The 18,497-nt window shown below is 34.3% G+C and overlaps 1 protein-coding gene and 1 pseudogene across 1 annotated transcript; one reads left to right on the forward strand and one right to left on the reverse strand.

Moving 5' to 3' along the window:
- The first annotated feature begins 129 nt into the window (after positions 1 to 129).
- Positions 130 to 7,074, forward strand: LOC131177304 (C2 and GRAM domain-containing protein At1g03370-like). Its single transcript, XM_058142268.1, has 9 exons — positions 130 to 1,134; positions 1,480 to 2,721; positions 2,909 to 3,091; positions 3,273 to 3,556; positions 3,674 to 3,790; positions 3,958 to 4,220; positions 5,203 to 5,371; positions 5,523 to 5,795; positions 5,940 to 7,074. The coding sequence occupies exons 1-9, from the start codon at positions 786 to 788 to the stop codon at positions 6,129 to 6,131; spliced, it is 3,072 nt and encodes a 1,023-aa protein (XP_057998251.1). The 5' UTR covers positions 130 to 785; the 3' UTR covers positions 6,132 to 7,074.
- A 2,969-nt stretch (positions 7,075 to 10,043) lies between these two features.
- Positions 10,044 to 13,295, reverse strand: LOC131177305 (GPN-loop GTPase QQT2-like; annotated as a pseudogene).
- Between the last annotated feature and the right edge of the window lie 5,202 nt (positions 13,296 to 18,497).

An 18,497-nucleotide genomic window follows, 5' to 3' on the forward strand; every position in this document is an offset into this window, starting at 1 on the left:
AAATAAAATCACCAATACAGATTAATAATAAAAATAAATAAAAATAAATAGATTAATAATAGAAATGAATTACCTTTAAATGTGGGTTTCAAAACACCAGGCTCTGAGCGCTCCAATTTGTCCGTGGACTTCTACTACTTTTTCAAGTCACCAACAGTGCAACCTCTGTAAGAGTCAGAAAGTCTAACATCATATGCGCGGTGGCCATTTTGAAAATTATTAAAGAGTCTGAATAAACCAAAAATAAATGGAATGAAAAGTCTTTCAGCTTTCAAATTCCTCTCTCACTCTTTCTTAATCATTTCATATTTTTCAATTCTTTTTCTTTCAATTCTGCAATCTTTTCCTGTGTTTTTTCCCCTTCTAAATCAAAATACTTTCTCCCATACGCTTGTTTTGATTCTGCTTCTTTTCTCAATTTCCATTCATTTTGTAAAGTTCCCTTCTTTTATCAAAATTTAATTTAATTATACTCTTGATTACAAATAAAGCGAACCCTTTCTTTAAATATCCTTATTAGATCAGGGAGTTGTTGATTATGCAATTATGATCCCATAATACCCTTTTCTTCATCTCTCTTGTAATATCAAGCTGTGTTTGTCTTTGTCAAAGCTAACTTCCCAAACGGGTTTTGTCTATTGCTGTTGTTTGATTGATTCTTTTGAATAGAAAATATAAGAAACGGGTCGATTTTGATATTATTATTCTGTTTTGGGTTCTAAAGATTTAGTTGGTTTAATTTATTTTCAAGTGAGGTTGAGCTTTTTGCGTTTGTTCTTGGAGAAATGAGGCTTCTGGTTCGGGTAATAGAGGCAAGAAATTTGCCAGCAATGGATCTAAATGGGTCAAGTGATCCCTATGTGAGAGTGCAGCTGGGAAAGCAGAAGTTCAAGACCAAAGTGGTAAAGAAGAACTTGAATCCGAATTGGGGAGAGGAATTCTGTTTTAAGGTTGAGGACTTGAACGAGGAGCTTGTATTCTCTGTGTTAGATGAGGACAAGTACTTCAATGATGACTTTATCGGGCAACTTAAAGTGCCAGTGTCGCTAATTTTTGATTCGGATAGTAAGTCTCTTGGCACTGCTTGGTACGCTCTGCAACCGAGAAACAAGAAGTCCAAGAACAGGGACTGTGGTATGTTTGTTTAACTTTTATTTTCTTGTTTGTTAATTCGTTGTTTTTCCCAATTGTACGTTTGATTTATTATTAATTTTTTTTCTTTTCCTGTTTGGGTTTATATTTACTTTCCATTGCTATGCATCCACAATAAACTCTTGTTACCAACTGAGTTCAGTGTCCTGGTTTTGATATAGGAGTTTTAATGTAGTTGCGTGTACAAGATTCTGATTGTAGGATTTGTTTGTGTGGTGAAATTCAAGAGTTCAAGTAGCATTATTTACCTCAATTGTTGTATTGGCAACGTTGATGTGCCACAAAATATACTGATTGATTTTTTTTCCCCTCCTTTTTCTTTGACAGGTGAAATTCTTTTAGGTATATGTTTTTCTCAAAATAATGTGTTTGTTGACCTGAACCATAATGGTGATCATGGATTGATAAAGGATGCAGATTTAGTAACGGAAGCTCCTTCTAGGTCATCTAGTGGGCCCTCAAACTCATCCTCTCCGGGGAGATCTGAGGAGGTTGCGCCCTCTAAAGAGGAAAAGTCTGGTGCACAAAAAAATTTTGCCGCCAGAATTGTTCAAATGTTCAATAAAAATTCAGATACAGCACCAACTGCTGGTGATAGAGGCATTGACAATTCAGAGCCACCTGAAACTGTTGGTCCTGAGGTTTGTGATGACGAGTCGAATGATCCCTTGTCTCCTGGTGACTTTGTAGAAATCATGAGAACAATGGAATCAAAAGATATGGGAAATGAAATTCCAAGCAATCTACCAGGAGGGGTCCTTGTAGACCAGTTATATATGATTGCTCCCCAAGATTTAAATTTTCTACTCTTTTCACCTGATTCAAGTTTTCCAAGATCATTGGCAGATCTTCAAGGGAATACAGAGCAACAATTTGGTACTTGGAAATTTGAGAATGGTGGTGAGAACTTGAAAAGAGTTGTTACTTATATTAAGGCTGCAACCAAATTAATTAGGGCTGTGAAAGCCACTGAGGAACATACATATCTAAAAGCTGATGGAAAGGTTTTTGCTATTTTAGTGAGTGTGAGCACTCCAGATATTGTATATGGGAGCACCTTTAAAACTGAATTGCTGTACTGCATTACACCTGGCCCTGAGCTGCCTTCGGGAGAACAAACTTCACATTTGGTAATATCCTGGAGAATGAATTTTTTGCAGAGCACCATGATGAAAGGGATGATAGAAAATGGAGCAAAACAAGGTCTAAAAGATAGCTTCGAACAGTTTGCGTCTTTATTATCTCAAAATGTTAAGCCAGTTGATTTGAAGGAGACAGGATCCACTAAGGAACAAGTTTTGGCTTCATTGCAGGCTGAACCCCAGTCAGATTGCAAACTGGCTGTACAATATTTTGCTAACTTTACTGTAGTGACCACAGTTTTTATTGGATTGTATGTATTTTTCCATATCTGGCTATGCCCTTCCAGCCCAATTCAAGGGCTTGAGTTTGTGGGACTTGATTTACCAGATTCAATTGGTGAACTCATTGTGTGTGGTGTCCTGGTTCTTCAATGTGAAAGGGTGCTAGGGTTAATTTCTCGTTTCATGCAGGCCAGAGTGCAAAAAGGTAATCTTCACACCCAACAAACGCCTTATCAACAAGTGCAAACAAACTATTACGTGAACTATTCTAGTTTATTGTCTGCCTCTAGCTGGGAGTCTGAGGTGTATGTTTATATTGTTAATGCATTCTTGAGGCTGTGTAGGAATGAATTAAACAAACTTGATGTGAATTTATTTATTTATTTTTGTAGGAAGTGATCATGGAGTCAAAGCACAAGGGGATGGGTGGCTGCTTACTGTTGCCTTGCTTGAGGGAAGTAATTTGGCAGCTGTTGATTCAAGTGGCTTTTGTGATCCATATGTGGTATTCACCTGTAATGGGAAAACTAGAACCAGCTCAATTAAGTTCCAGAAATCTGATCCTCTGTGGAATGGTGAATTATATTGTGCTTTGTCAGTTTTTCTCATTCAAAGCAAAGAATTATTGGTCAAATGTATTCTCTACTTGTGTGAATCGTGCAATCTTTATATAGAAGCACTTTTAAATTTGGTGATAAACATGATGCAAATTGTCTGTTGAGTAGTCATCTTGATGAACATTCTTGGTCTTTGCAGAAATATTTGAATTTGATGCAATGGATGAGCCTCCTTCTGTGCTGGATGTGGAAGTTTATGATTTTGATGGGCCTTTTGATGAAGCAGCGTCTTTGGGACATGCTGAAATTAATTTTGTGAAATCAAATGTTTCTGATCTTGCTGATGTGTGGGTTCCTCTTCGAGGAAAGTTAGCACAAGCATGTCAGTCTAAGCTGCATCTAAGAATTTTCTTGAATAACACAAGAGGTAGTAATGTTGTTAAAGAGTACTTGAATAAGATGGAGAAAGAGGTGGGGAAGAAGGTACATTGCTGGCTATTCTGCATTGGAAATTCACATTGTGAATGGGTTATGTGTTGTATCTTTTTTTTTCCCCTTGTATTTTATATTTTTTTAATTTCTTAGAGAAATTTTTTGTAGATAAATTTGCGTTCTCCACAAACAAATTCAGCCTTTCAAAAGCTCTTTGGGCTTCCACCTGAGGAATTTCTCATCAATGATTTCACCTGTCACCTAAAGCGAAAAATGCTCTTGCAGGTGCTGTTGGTGTTCATTTAGCATCATGAATTCTTTTGATGAGCCATTTCTTTTCTGATAGTCATTTTATTCCTTTAAACTGTACACATTGAAATGGATTTTAGCCTTTTATGAGTTAAAATGATGCTTGCTTCTTGGCTTCTTGACATGATGTTGTATCTGTACAGGGTCGTTTATTTTTGTCAGCAAGAATAATTGGGTTCCATGCAAATTTGTTTGGGCAGAAGACTAAATTTTTCTTCCTTTGGGAGGATATAGAAGATATCCAAGTGTATCCTCCTACATTATCATCAATGGGTAGTCCTACTATTGTTGTGACTCTCTGGCAAGGCAGGGGTATGGAAGCCAGACATGGGGCCAAGACACAAGATGAAGAGGGAAGGCTGAAATTCCACTTCCAGTCTTTTGTATCTTTCAATGTAGCGCATAGGTAAATGAATAATGTTAAATGGTTCTTTACCTTTCTAGAAGTAGATTTTACTTTATTTAACAAGTAATATTTTTGGATATTGTTATCTCAATATGTTTTTATAAAATTAATGCGTGTTTTGGTCTTTCCCATCGAATTCTTTGTATTTTGATATCAAAACTCATAGTAACAATGGTTATCTTTGGAAGCTATATATGATAATACAGTAATTTCATAGCTTTTCTTTTTTTTTTTTTTTTTGGTGACTTAAGGCTATCATAAACAGTATGCCATGATAATTTGATATAAGAATGTTTGTTCCAAGTGGAAAAGGACATGCTCCTCAATATGATTTGATGTCTTATGCATCCTTTAAAGGTTCATGATAAGTGCATGTTGATTCTTGATTATGCAATTCCATTATCAAGTTTAGTTCCTGCACTCTTGAAAGGCTAATCATACTGCATGTTATTTCTCTGGTTGTTCTTACAGCAGTCCTAGACATTTTCTTTTCATGGATATTGAACATGCTAACATGAGAACTCTGAGGTGTCCATTCTATTTTCCTTTGGGTTTGTCATAAACTCAGTGCCAGAGCAATTTGATACTGGAATGTTCTGTTCAAAATGGTAGTGGACCTGATTCTTGATATGTATTTGACATCTCTGCTTGCTGATCTTTTTAGCATCTTCATTACAGGAGTGTTCATTTTAATGCATGTTTGACTACACCAGTGCTCCATGCTAGAGCCCTATTGGTCTTACAACAATAAGATGATTTTTTTAAGCATATTGTGATCATACCTTGTGTACTAGCAACTTGTGTAAAATGAAGATAATGATGGGGTTGTCATACATAGATGTCCCTCCTCTTCCTAGTTAAAAGAAATTTTCTCCTTATGTCCAAGTCACTTGCATATATTTACATGGTTAGCAAGAGTTATGTGACAGGTAAAGGTGGAAATCCGTATAAATACACTTAAATATTTTTGCCTACTGTGTAGGACAATCATGGCTTTATGGAAGGCCAGATCGTTGTCTCCTGAACAAAAGGTGCAAATAGTTGAAGAAGAATCAGAAGCTAAAAGCCTCCAAACTGAAGACAGTGGGCCCTTCTTGGGTCTTGAGGATGTCAACTTATCTGAGGTTTATTCTTCTGGTGTTTCTGTCTCTGTAAGTTGCTTTCTTTCTCTCTCTCTGCGTAGTGTATGCGCATGCGTGCATACATAGGCACCCTCATGCATATAAATTATTGATTGTGGATCTTAGTTTGCATATTTTGCAGATTTGTCCTTTTTATTTGACAGTAATTATTGTGTTATAGACCAATTTCTTCATGGAGCTGTTCAATGGCGGTGAGTTGGAGCGAAAAGCGATGGAGAAAGCTGGTTGTCTTAACTATTCTCACACCCAATGGGAATTGGAGAAGGATGATGTGTACGAGAGGCAAATGTATTACAGATTTGATCAGCGCATCTCTCGTTATGGAGGAGAGGTGACTAGTACACAGCAGAAACACCCCCTATCTGATCGTAAAGGCTGGCTGGTTGAAGAGGTTATAACCCTCCATGGAGTTCCACTTGGTGACAATTTTAATGTATGGGTATAATTGTAACTGTTGAGTTGCAAATGTTTTTGTCTTGAGTTGACTCTGTAAATGGTGCTATTGATCCTCTTACCCATTTATTTATTTGTCATTCTTTCTTTCTCGTAATTGATGAGCTTCTTTTATCCTCTGCAGCTTCACTTGAGATACCAAATTGAGGATTTGCCCTCAAGACCAAACGGCTGTCATGTACGCGTATTCAGTGGAATTGCATGGCAGAAAAGCACTAGGCATCAGAAAAGGATCACAAAGAACATTCTCTCAAATTTGGAAGATCGGCTGAAGGTGATTTTTAGTGTTATAGAGAAGGAATTTTTGAACAGATAGGGATGTGCACTGCCATGAGGTTGACACTGTGGACTTGAAGGAGCAGGTTGATTGTCCAACTTCTGCTTTCTACAAAAATATTCTGTGTCCATTTTCTCCAGGGATTCCTGCTCACTCATGTTAGTATGACATTTCTTGATCGTGCATACAGTTAATGTTCCTTCAAGAATTATTTTTGCATAGCTCTTGAGGCTATAATTTATTCAGAGAAATCCTAACGTTTGTTTAAACTCGAATGGGAAACGTGGCATGGGAATTTAGCATTGAACTTAAGGAGATCAGTTTCTTCCCTTGCTGGTGGAGATTGAAATCTTCTGACCAAAAGCGTTTGTAAATACTTGTACTCTTGAGTACATAGATTCATTGGAGCTTCCATTTCTTCTCTTTCATATCTACAACGTGCCAAAATGATTAAACTCCTCACCAACTGGCTTGTTAGGTGGTGGCAGAAGAATTACAGATATTGTTTGTTAATGTACTGAATACAGAATCAACTTGGCTTAGGGAAGTTCTGCAAGTGTATGGATGAAACATATTTTGGTGATGAAATCTGCTAACAAAATCCTATAGATGCAAAACTTTTCTTCAGCTTATTGAATGTTGTTCATCTTATTGAATCTGTTGAAAAGTTCTCATGGATTTTATGTCTTGCTCCAGGGTCAATGTTAATGTATTAGTTAGGTACTTGTATTGATGCCTTTTGGAAGTGGGATTGGAAACTGTTTATAGTGTTTCTTGTTGTTGGGTTGGCAGTGAATTGAGTTGGATTGGATCCTTCTCTACTGGCATTGTGGTGTAGTTCATTGGATTTTCTTGTAAATTGCAGATTTTTGCTGAGGCATTGGCCAGTTGAAGGGAAACTCTCTGTAGTAGAAAGGGAGTGATTGCATTCTTAGTGGATTTTATTTTTTAAATTTTCTAATGAAGTGATCAAATTAGCTTTCTTCTTTCTTGTTATTTACACCAAATGTAAAAGAAAAAAATAATAAAAAATAAAAAATATGAACATATTCAATTTTAACTTAAAACTTTTAATTTTATTAATTTGATGTTTAAACTTTTAACATTAGTTTTAATTTTTAGTAATCAGAGCATCTGTACTTAAGGATTCTCTTTCAAATGGACAAATACAGACAAGTTCCTATAAATCTTACTTAACATGTTTGGTATAAATGAATTCTATAAAATATTACAGAATTCATTTATAAATTCATTAATATCATATTTAATATTAATTAAAATTCATTTATAAATTTAAATTTAGAATTTTATGAAATTCATTATAATAAATTTCTATACATTTTGATAGAATTTATAAATAAATTTTGATTTTAAAAAGCTAAAAATTTTATTAGACAAAAATACTCCTATTAGGATGCTCTCACCTAACTTTAACAAAAATGGAGCAGGTACCAATTGCTGTTGAAACACCTACACCGCAGAATGAGGCCATGGAATTGGCCACAGCATTGTAGCTAGTTCTTTGAAAATCTTTGGCATACCTTCATCCTTTGGGATTTGTGATTGTTTTCATGATATCCTTAACAATAGTTAGCTGCATTCTTGTTGTAACGCTGAGAGTTCAAACTATGATGTTATTACTTGGAATGCTATGTTGGTGGGGTTTGCAAGAAATTGATGAGTTAAATATTGTAGAGAGTATGTTTGATGAAATGCTTGAGAGATATACTGTAGATATGCAATGCTTATCTGCATCATAATGGGAAGTTTGAGCATAGTCATAGTGGATAAAAGGATATTTTTTATTCTATATTTATACCAAACATAAAATTCATTTTGCTTGAAATAAATTTGACATTTAATATATATTATACTAAACAAAGGAATTCATTTACAAATCAATTCTATCATGAATGAATTCCATAAAATGAATTCTATGATAAATTTGAATTAAACAAGGGTTAAACATAGAAAGCCATTTGATTTCGACAAAAACATTTCATGAACTTTAACACTTCTCTTTGATAAGATTTTTGCCAGAGTTATGAATTTAATCATCGTTTCTTCAAGTATCTTCATTTTATTTCTTGTGCTTGTAACCTCATAAAAAAAAAAAAAAACTCTTTTAACAATTTCTTTGCAATTTATAGACATGTAAGTCCTTTCATATTTTTTTTTTGTAGTTTTGAGACGTATTGGTTTCTTTATCTGTTCTACAATTTTGAGATTTGTCGATCTCTCAAAACTTTTGCAATTTATGAATATGCATAAGTCTTTCCAATAAAATTCTGCAATTTTAGGACATGCTTACGTCCATTGAGCAAATTTTCAACAGTTTATAGACATTGACAGGTCTCTTCAACAAGATTTTGCAGTTTAGAGACTTGCCTATCTTTTTAAGTCCATGTTGTTTATAGACATGCATAAGTCCGCTCAATAAAGTTTCGAAGTTATAAGACTTGATTAGGTTCTTTGAATAAAATTTCAGAAGTTCATAGACATCGACGGATCCCTTTAAGAAGATTTTTATAGTTTAGAGACTTGCTTATCTTCACATGCTAAAATCTCGAAGCGTCTCACCTTTGAAGATGGATGAAAGTAGAAGTAAAAAAAAAAAAAAACATGTTTGATGAAGTCATGCTTCATTTTGAACAAAAACAACTGAAAATGATTTGAAATAGGCCTAGAAGATTATTTAGACTCTAATACTTTATTGAAAAATAAAAGATGAGAGCTAAATTTGAAAAATATTCCTTGCTTAAAATAGGGGATAGAATAGGTCCAAAGGCAAATCTATTCCTCTGAAAAAGATTTCTCTTTTATCTGAAGTCATCCTCACATATTTATATATCGATTTAAATTAACCCCTCATAAATTTAAGTATTAAATCATTCTTTTTAATAGAGAATTTATTTTTACTGATAGAAAATTAATTAATCTCTATATATTGAGCAAATTATTGTGTGTTTGAAACGTATGTGTATCTTTACCCATGAAAGTGTGAGTGTATTTGCACACCTTCACCTACAAAAGTCTCATCTCATCTTCCTAAATTTAAACGTATTATTTTTTAGTGTAATAATATATCATATAATTTGCTTATATATTGACCCTGAAAAATATTTTCCCTAGGTCCGCCACTGAATAGACCCATCAAAGATTATTAGGCAAAGGATGTTTTTTTCCCGTAATCAATAAGTTCATCACCTGACCACAGAACAAATTTTTACAAATTTTACTTTTCAATATGGAGTCATTCCTTTTCCATGATTTAAGACAATACATCGCATGAAATAAGCATTTACTTTTCAAAAAAAAAAAAAAACTTTGATTTTCATGAAGAAAAAAAAATCACAAACTTTAATAGATTTGTAGATCCTAGACCCAAGTCTACACCCATCAGGGCCCACTCTTAAAAATAAAAAACAACAAATTTTGTTTTGCAGACTCTCTAAAACACATTCTTAGGAGTAATTATATCATATAACTGTGATTACTAGGATATCTTACATAGAATGGCAATCCAATAAAGATTAAATATATATATATATATAAAAGTGGATCCCTGAAAATTATAATTGCTAAGTAATTACTCAACAGTTTTTTTTATTTTCAAAATTTAGTAACTATTTTCACTTATTTGTAATTCATTTACTTATTTGTCATTCTATGTAGATTTGTATACATGAAATCACCGTGGTGGGATATAATTTTTCCATTCTCAGGCAGTTTCAGCTCTGCAAAGTCCAGGTTTCTCTGATAATCTTGTAAGAGATAAATTAACTGAAAGTGTTCTTTATATGCAGTATCGTATGCGTCAAGTCATTATGAGAATCAAATGCTTTGCTATGTGCTTACAAACTGCGTTGGGGTTCTGATGTAATGTGAAAAATGTTTTGGGTAGTCTTCTCTTTGCATCTGAAACATGTAATGAGAAAGAAAGAAATTAAATTGTACCCGTGCGGTAAAATTTTCCATCTTGATTAATACACACATCTCCCAAGTAGAAGTGTTTCACATCTGCTGCTCTTTTTTCTACTCACTCAACTCTCAGGATAGTGTCGTGGGGAAAACTTTTTCTCGATTTCTCTATAGCACTGCCAACAGAAAAGCCCAAGAGATAGCAAATTCACAAATTCCAATTACAGAGATTACATGGTACCAACCAATGGCATTCAGAAACAGAATAAATAATCGGATAACATTCCTTCAGCCATCAGAAAGCACCTCTACAATTTAAATCCTGTACAAATAAAATATCTACGAACATCTAGCACTGTAATTGGACAATGCAATACCACAATGTATTAGCACACATTGTCCAATTATAAGGTGAATAATTGCCAAGTTCCAACTCAAAACTAATGCACATGTAAACTCAGAGCATGGTACATTCACAGTCAGGCAAGAACAGCAGCAAGGAAGTAGTCTATCATCATTATGTCATGCCATCCTAGTGCAAAACTAATAATCCATTCCCAAAGGTCCTGTATTAAGTGATCTCAAGAAACTTATGGCTGTAAAACAGCTTCACTAATAGGAGAACCTGGCAACCTCTTCATCTTTGTCTTCATCTATAACATCTTCTTCCTTTTCTTCAAACCTCTCAAAATCATCATCTTCCTCCTCCTCATCCATCATAATATCTCTCCTGGCTTCTTTGTTCTTCAAACCAGTGCTCAGGACCACAGTTTCTCCCCCAGATTTCTCCAAATCTTTCCTCAACCTCTCCTTGTTCTGTCTCCGTCATTCTTCCTCCAGACGTTGGTTCTCTGCCCGTCTCTTATCAAGATCAGCCCTAAACAATCAAGCTTCACAAGTTAGACAGATTATGGCAATAGCAACACATGTTAGTTGCAAGGAAAAGGAATGGCATCTATGAATTGAGGCAATACTTGTAAGTTTCCATATATTCCTCAGCACTAGCCTCAATAGCCTTAAAGCAGGCATCCATTCCAGCTCCAGAAACAGCAGATACCCCAACAGATTTTAAATTCTTATAAAATTCATCAAGCACGAGGGAAAGGCTTGCTGTCAAAGTGGATGTATATGAGTGATCTGAGCTGACTGCCGCTTGCAAGGCTTCAAAATCTTCCATCCACTGCATAGATCATAGTTGTTAAAAGATGATGCATTTAAAACAACGCACACAAAGCAGAACCTAAAATTGGGTAGGCAGATTTAAGAGCTGTTAGTGATATAAAACTATTATTGGAGTCTTCACCTACAAGCCTAAGTTTTTAGGTTGAGTGGTTTCTTGACATGATATCGGAACCTCTCAGACCAAAAAGTTTAGAGTTCGAACCCTAACAACATCATTTATTAATTAAATATTTCAGCACAAGGCAAAGTAGGTCTGTGTTTGTTCACGCTTCAAACCTAATAGGCATTCGTGTTTGGATGTGTTAGAGATATAAAACTATTCTTGGATGTCTAACTTACAAGCTTAAGCAATGAGTGGTTTCTTGACAAGAGCAAAGCTGGCAAATAAAACAAACAAGCGAAGAAAATGTCTAAATGCCATGAGAAATAAAGAGAAAATTAGTCATTAGAAATAAAGAGAAACTGACCACAATTGAATTCCTGAAGCAACCCTTTCAAATTGCAAATCAAAATCTTCTAGTATCAAAGAATAACCCTCATCTATTAAGGGTTTAACATAATAGACTTTACAGGCACCACTTTAACAGTGTGGAGTATTTGAATAAACCTTCAGGTCAACATGGTTAAGAAGGCACAACGATACATCAAAAAAGAGGAAAGATATAAATCTTTAAACTTTAGTAACACAAGGATGTTAAAAAAGCAAGATAAAATATTCACAAATAACCATCTAATATTTATAAAAGTATATAGTTCCAAAGCAAACTGGTGGTGAGCCACATCTGTCTTGTTGAACGCCAACACAAGAGGCAACCGTGTCTTGTAGAGTATGCTACAAGCATAATGCATATTGCTCATGCAGTAGTTGGGCTTGAGGAACAAGGTGTATCAACCACATAAGCAATTATAGTCAGAAAAGTTGAAGCAAAAGCTTCTGTAATAATAGCTCCAGAAGCAGACCAAGTAAATATCTCAATTTGTCCAGGTGTATCCACTAGAACATAATCAAGTTGATCTGCTCGCCTCTCAATAGTTGAAATAACCTAAAATTGGGAATTAGAAAAATAAGGATGCATAGCATATGAGACGAAAAAAGAAAAAAAAAAAAAAAAGAGTACAGAGTAGATAATTTACAGTGAAAGGTCTAGCTCTACCTCATAAACACGAAAGGCATTTGCCACATAATCCAGTATGATCGCCCAAAAGTGTCAATACAAGAGAGAGCATTGAATTTCTCTTTCCAAATGAAAAAGATCTGGTACAAGACTATCCAGTTTTTTTGACAGGCATGCGCTAAACAAGGTAGATGCCAACCCAACATAACCTCGAGATATCCATGGAGAATATATTATAGCAGATACACAATAATGAACAAATAATATAGATTGTCATGGAGCTAAAGACAGACATACAGTCGAATCAATAATTTTAAAACAGGAATATGAAAGGAAAGTTTCACCTCATAAAACTTTGTAGCAAACAAATTTAAAGATGTTAGGATTCCCCCGTTAGGTCCAAGATTAAACTGCTTCATGACTTCCTTGTACCAGACAGTATCTCTTATATCAAAGTTTGCACCAAAAGGAAGAGTTATCACAGCAGGATCAAGGTTGAGTACATAACCACGAATATTTGTAGCTTGTGTGTGACAAACCAACCTATGAAGAAAAGTTGTTTTTCCACTTTCTGCACAAATTCAAGTAATGATTCTCAATCTTCATGATGTTCATTCAGTAACACATTCCGTTTAACAATTACAATCGGAAAAGGAGTTGGAAGCAGAAAGTATTGAAACCAAATATAATAAATGGTTTCCAACATTTAAGAAAGACGCATCTCTTAAATATGATAATAATATTTTGCAGTCAATTAACTCTACCTGCCATCCCTACAACAATAATGACAACTGGCTTTCTTTTGAAATTTAATGATAAAGACCCAGCTTGTCCAGATGGTGATTGTTGAATATTTAGTTTGTCCAATGATTCAGTAAGCTTCTCCTTTTCTTCAACAGTTCCCCTCATATCAAAATTGAAAGATGAGAAATTAATGATGATTTATTAAAAAAACTGAGCTCAGTATTGCTAAGAGGGACTATGGAACCGGATATAAATATATTAAAAGAAAATCCCATTTTATTCACAATTTGGATATCGAAAAAAGAAACCTAGATTCCCAACAGAAAAGTCCAGTAATATTGAAGTGAGGTTTTCACTCCATTTTTAACCATAATATTAATAACCACTATAGTTAATATTTGATTACTTTGTTAAGACTGAGGACATGAAAGTGGGACAGAGATTAAATAAATGAAAAATAAAGAACAAAGAAGAATAGATATTTTCAATCCCAGGCCCAGCATACCTTTGAATCCAACTGCTTCGATGAACCTTCATTAGCAGCTTTAATATTCATTTTGTCAAAATCAGAATCACTAGCCATTTTAGCAGAGTTACAGAACCGCTCAACTATCAACAAGTTCAAGCCTACTACTGCAGGAAACCATAAACCAATGTCACTAAAATCTGGGTAGAAACCAAAAAAAAGGGCAATAGGTCACTTTTGATGCCCATAAAACAAAGAATATTAACAAGCACTTGAAACAAGTGCATTAGGTTAGGCCAAGTGATAAACTGCACTATTTCTATACTATAATTCCTCAGCAATTGAAATCAATATCACAGAAATACAAGTAAATACACACACACATAGAAGTAAAATTTAACATCCTTTGGTTCATTGGTTCTGGATTTAGGTGATCAAACAAGCCAAAGGACAACCACCGAAAGCCAGCAGACATTAACTAAAAGATCAAGAGGCAAAGCCAAAAACTGATCAACTAGAAAATATGATCAGGCTGCAGAAAACCAAAATTAAACAAATTTATATGATTAAACCTTCAAACCAAAACCAAAAGCTAATCAATTAAAAGATAATGATTAACCAAAATTAAACAAAGCAAACCAGATTATAAAAAAATATTGCTACACGTGGCAGAATTATCAAGCTGAGATGATCAACCAGAATATTGTACCTTAGTCCTTAAATGTATATGAAAATCTGGCACCAGAAAGAGAACAATCATATATAGAGAGAAAGAGAGGTTTCAAGAGAGAAATAAGAAAATGGGCCAGGTAATGTTTGTTCTGCAAAGGGGCGAAGAAGCAACAAAGAAAAGGACGTGGGCTTGTGAAACAAAGGTCAGAGGTTGCAAAACACAGGCAGTAGGCAACGCGATGGACCTTGAGCTGATATAATGGCTGACATGAAGTCTCCTTGGAATTGAAGAGGAGAAAGGGAAGTCTTCTAGTAGTTGGTGGCCCATGGAAGAGAAGTGGACAACTTAGGTATGTGAGATAGGAAGAGAAGCATTGTGTGGCACGAGATAGGAATAGAAAACTGCAGAGGAGAAGAGGAGGAGAAATTTTAGTGCTGCATTCACTGAATGAAATGCAGTGTCTTAGTTTTCTATTTAAAATAATTTCAATTACATTAACATATAAGTTTCAGTTCAATTTTCACAGTTTTTTAATACAAAAATAAAATCCAACCAAACCGAATTTTCCTTAAAAAACAGAACTAAATTTTCAAATTAGGACAATTCAGTTTGGTATTTCAGTAAAATCCAAATAATGCTCATCACACTTCTATATCCTTTACCCACAAAATGCACTGGGCTAATCTAGTTACAAACACTCAAATTCCCAAGAGCAATTCATGATTAAAATAACAACACAACAGGTATGGAGTCACAGAACGTCAAAAATACCCTAAAAAATTCCTCCAAAGAAAGGACCAAATACTAATTCCCTTGATAGAATTGCAGCCTGTAATATAAAAATGTTAAACCTAAAAAAAAAAAAAGATAATTGCTGTCCTGTAAAGTAAACAGGGCCCTAATACTTGTTAATGTAGAATCACAAGCATCTAACACTTCGATAATCAATGAATGCGATAGAGAGGCAGATAAAGGATTAGATACGAGCTAGGTTAAGGAAATTTATCATTTTGAGACATGGGAACAGGAAAGTGGAGAGAGATTGTTTGCTGGTCTTTTTCAACCCGCAAGTGCACGAATAAGTAATAAAGTAGTTAGTAGAGTATCGTCCCACGAGGAATGTAACTAGTACGTACCAGGCTACACAGGGTAATGAATTTAAAATGGATTAATCTATTTTGAAATAATTACCGAATTAAGATTGCATACTTTAATCTTATTATGGATGTAGTCTTGTCTATTCATTGGATTGAGAATCGTTTGCCTTGATGGAAATTAATCCTGAAGTATCATAGGTCCTCTCTCAAGGCGCCTAAGGTGTGTCTCAATTACAACTATACTTTCATAGGTGATCGGTTCTAATAAAAACCCTTTAAAACCTATGATTAATTATGAAACTCCACAAAGGTTATCAGCTTATCTCTAAGTCAGATTTTCTAGATTCAAAATCTTGATTTTCTAATATTAATCTTTACCTTTTAGTTTTTTAATTAATATCTATAATCAATACTAAGTGGGTACCAATACTATGACACCCCTTACCCGTTTGCAGTATAGCCGAGCAAGATATGCCACACAGTGTGTCAGAACACCATATATTATCTCATTGATATTTATCATTTCTTAATTTATTTATTTATGGGTCACTAAGTGAAATTTTTGAAATTGATATCATTTATATCATTTATTGAAATTATAAATTAATTTGAGATTTCGAAAATTTTACAGAAAATTCGACAGAGTGTCGGCTAAAAATAGAGAAAACAATTCTTCGAAACCTGTAGAAAACACTTCCAAATATATTCCCAATCTTTCTCAACTCCAAATAATCAACATCATCTCAATATTTCTCAACAATTTTCATTCATTCAATTCATATCATACATAATTAAATTCGAACCCAAATTTATAAAGGCAATACTTAATTTCATTAATTTACAAATTTATAAAATAATACAAGTGTTTATAATTTACATGATAACATGAAAATTTAAATACAAAATACAATTGATAAAAATACGAAAGAGAATCCTAGTGCCTTACCAAAATACACTGCAGATGAGAGGTGGCACAGGACACTAGCATATCTGACTCTCACCTAGTCTGGGGTCTACTGGGCTCGTGCTCCGTATCTCCAGTACCTACACATGGCAAAAGCAACACGCTAAGTAATACTACTTAGTGGTGCCAATAATAATATAAAAATAACTAGAATGAAATAAACATGCAGAGTGTATACTGATATTTCATACGGATAAGTTTCTGGTAATTATTTGTAGCATTATTAATTCTGTAGTGTTTATATTGATTATTTGATTAAAAATTTATTAAGATTTATTTTGGTTGCCCAAGTAACCTATACTAGTTAACTGGACTGGATAAACGGGTAAACTAGCACTGGGTACCAAGTAACTCGGCCCATCACACCATCGATCACAATGAGTCTCCCAGTGTGCAACAGAACAGCTGATAAGCTGTCACAGAAATTGGGCACAAGGCCAAATATCACAATAGTGTCAGAATGGCTAAAAGCCATAAAATCACGAAATGGCCACATAAGCCATAAATCACAGAATAGCATGATGCCATATGCAGTATTACTATCAAAACTCTATTAGCATGTCAACCTATTCAAACCAATCACACTAGGCGTACTAGGGCATATTACAAATTTAAATGTGAGGTTCTTTGCAATTGAAGTTTAATAGTTACTATTCATCTTATTAATCAACTAAAATGTTGACTTTTTCATAGACAATAGGTATATTAGTTCTAATATCACCAATATATCACATTTTGTATTCTAAAATTGTTGGTGTTTATTGCCAATACCATTTCAAAACTTATTGTGTGTTATTTAAAATTTTCATATTTCATGCCTTAAGTTTATTATTCCATTGTTCATTGCTACAGTAGAAATTTGGCAAAATTCTCTTCATCAAAGTTATTTCTTATTGTGTCTTCTTTAATTTTCTTTTTGAATCACTCCATTTGGAGTTTTCTAGCTTAAGTTATTCTAATTTTAGAAAGGTTGGCCGGATTGGTATCTACCCAGAATTTATGGGTAGAATCCCATTCTGGCAGTTTTGGTGTCCTAATTTTGGTGGGCAATTTCATTAAGTTCTAGTCAGAATTTGGAGTTGTGTTCTTCATAAAAGTTGTCCTAAATTGTCTAAGCTTTCCATTGATATAAATTTCAGATCAATTGGACTTTTCTACACTGAGTTATGACTAAATGAACAAACACTGTTCATTTAGTCATTTTGCCTAGGGCAGAATGTGTGTTATCCAGATTAGGTCAATTTTTAGGTCACCCTAAGTTAGTTTTCTGGGTATGGTTTCTTCACAAAAAATGTTGCATTATGTGTCTAGTTTCACCTCTAATTAGCTTTGCACCAATTGGTGTAACACCCCCATTTGCATAGCCTGGTATATTTCACTATTCCGGTGACCGGTGTCGGTCCGGACAATTAAGGGGATTAAAACCATACTTAAGACAACTAAATAAGCCATAAACACAAATAATTAGTAATTGCCAATTAGTTAAGTATAAATAAAAAAAAACAGAACATAAGAAGTTAAACGAGCTGAGAGTCACAACGATGGGTGACCGTCTCGGGAACGACTGCGAAGTCGTTTTAAACTCAAATTTCGAACCTTAAAAAGTGACGCTGCGGTCCTTAGGACCCTCATGAACACAGTGGGAAAGAGAAAATCACGAAAAAGAACTGTTAAGTCAGTCAAATAATTAGGTCAGGGAGCCGAAAGAAATATTGGATTATTTGCAAACCGGGATGAACCGGCGAGGGGCAATTTGGTCAATTGACACCGAGAGCTGACTCCTGACCTAACTGTCAAATAAAATTGGGGAAAAGAAAATTTCAGAATCGAGAATTAAATTGAAGAACTAATAGAAAAATATGAAAAAAAAAGAAGAGAAAAATGAGAAAAGTAAATGGGTGATGACATCATGCATGACCTCATGCATGATGTCATAAAAGAATTAATTAAATTATTTATTAAATTACATTTTGTGGTCTTCCATAAGCCAAGTTTATAAAATAAAAGAAAAGAAAAAAATAATTAAAAGTCATCTTTTTCATAAAAAAAAAAACGTGACTCTCTCTTTCCCTCTCCCAAAGCTCACTCTCAAACCTCCATTAGAGCTCTTAGCTCAAGCTTTATACACCCTAAATTAACCATAAGTTCCCCTAAAATTCTCCACTAAACCTCATCCTTGCATCTTGAAGAGTATAGAGGAGCAAGAAAAAGAAAGAAAATTGGTGAAAAGGGGAGTTAGAAAT

Source organism: Hevea brasiliensis, unplaced genomic scaffold (genome assembly GCF_030052815.1).
Source record: "Hevea brasiliensis isolate MT/VB/25A 57/8 unplaced genomic scaffold, ASM3005281v1 Scaf399, whole genome shotgun sequence".
Taxonomy (NCBI): domain Eukaryota; kingdom Viridiplantae; phylum Streptophyta; class Magnoliopsida; order Malpighiales; family Euphorbiaceae; genus Hevea; species Hevea brasiliensis.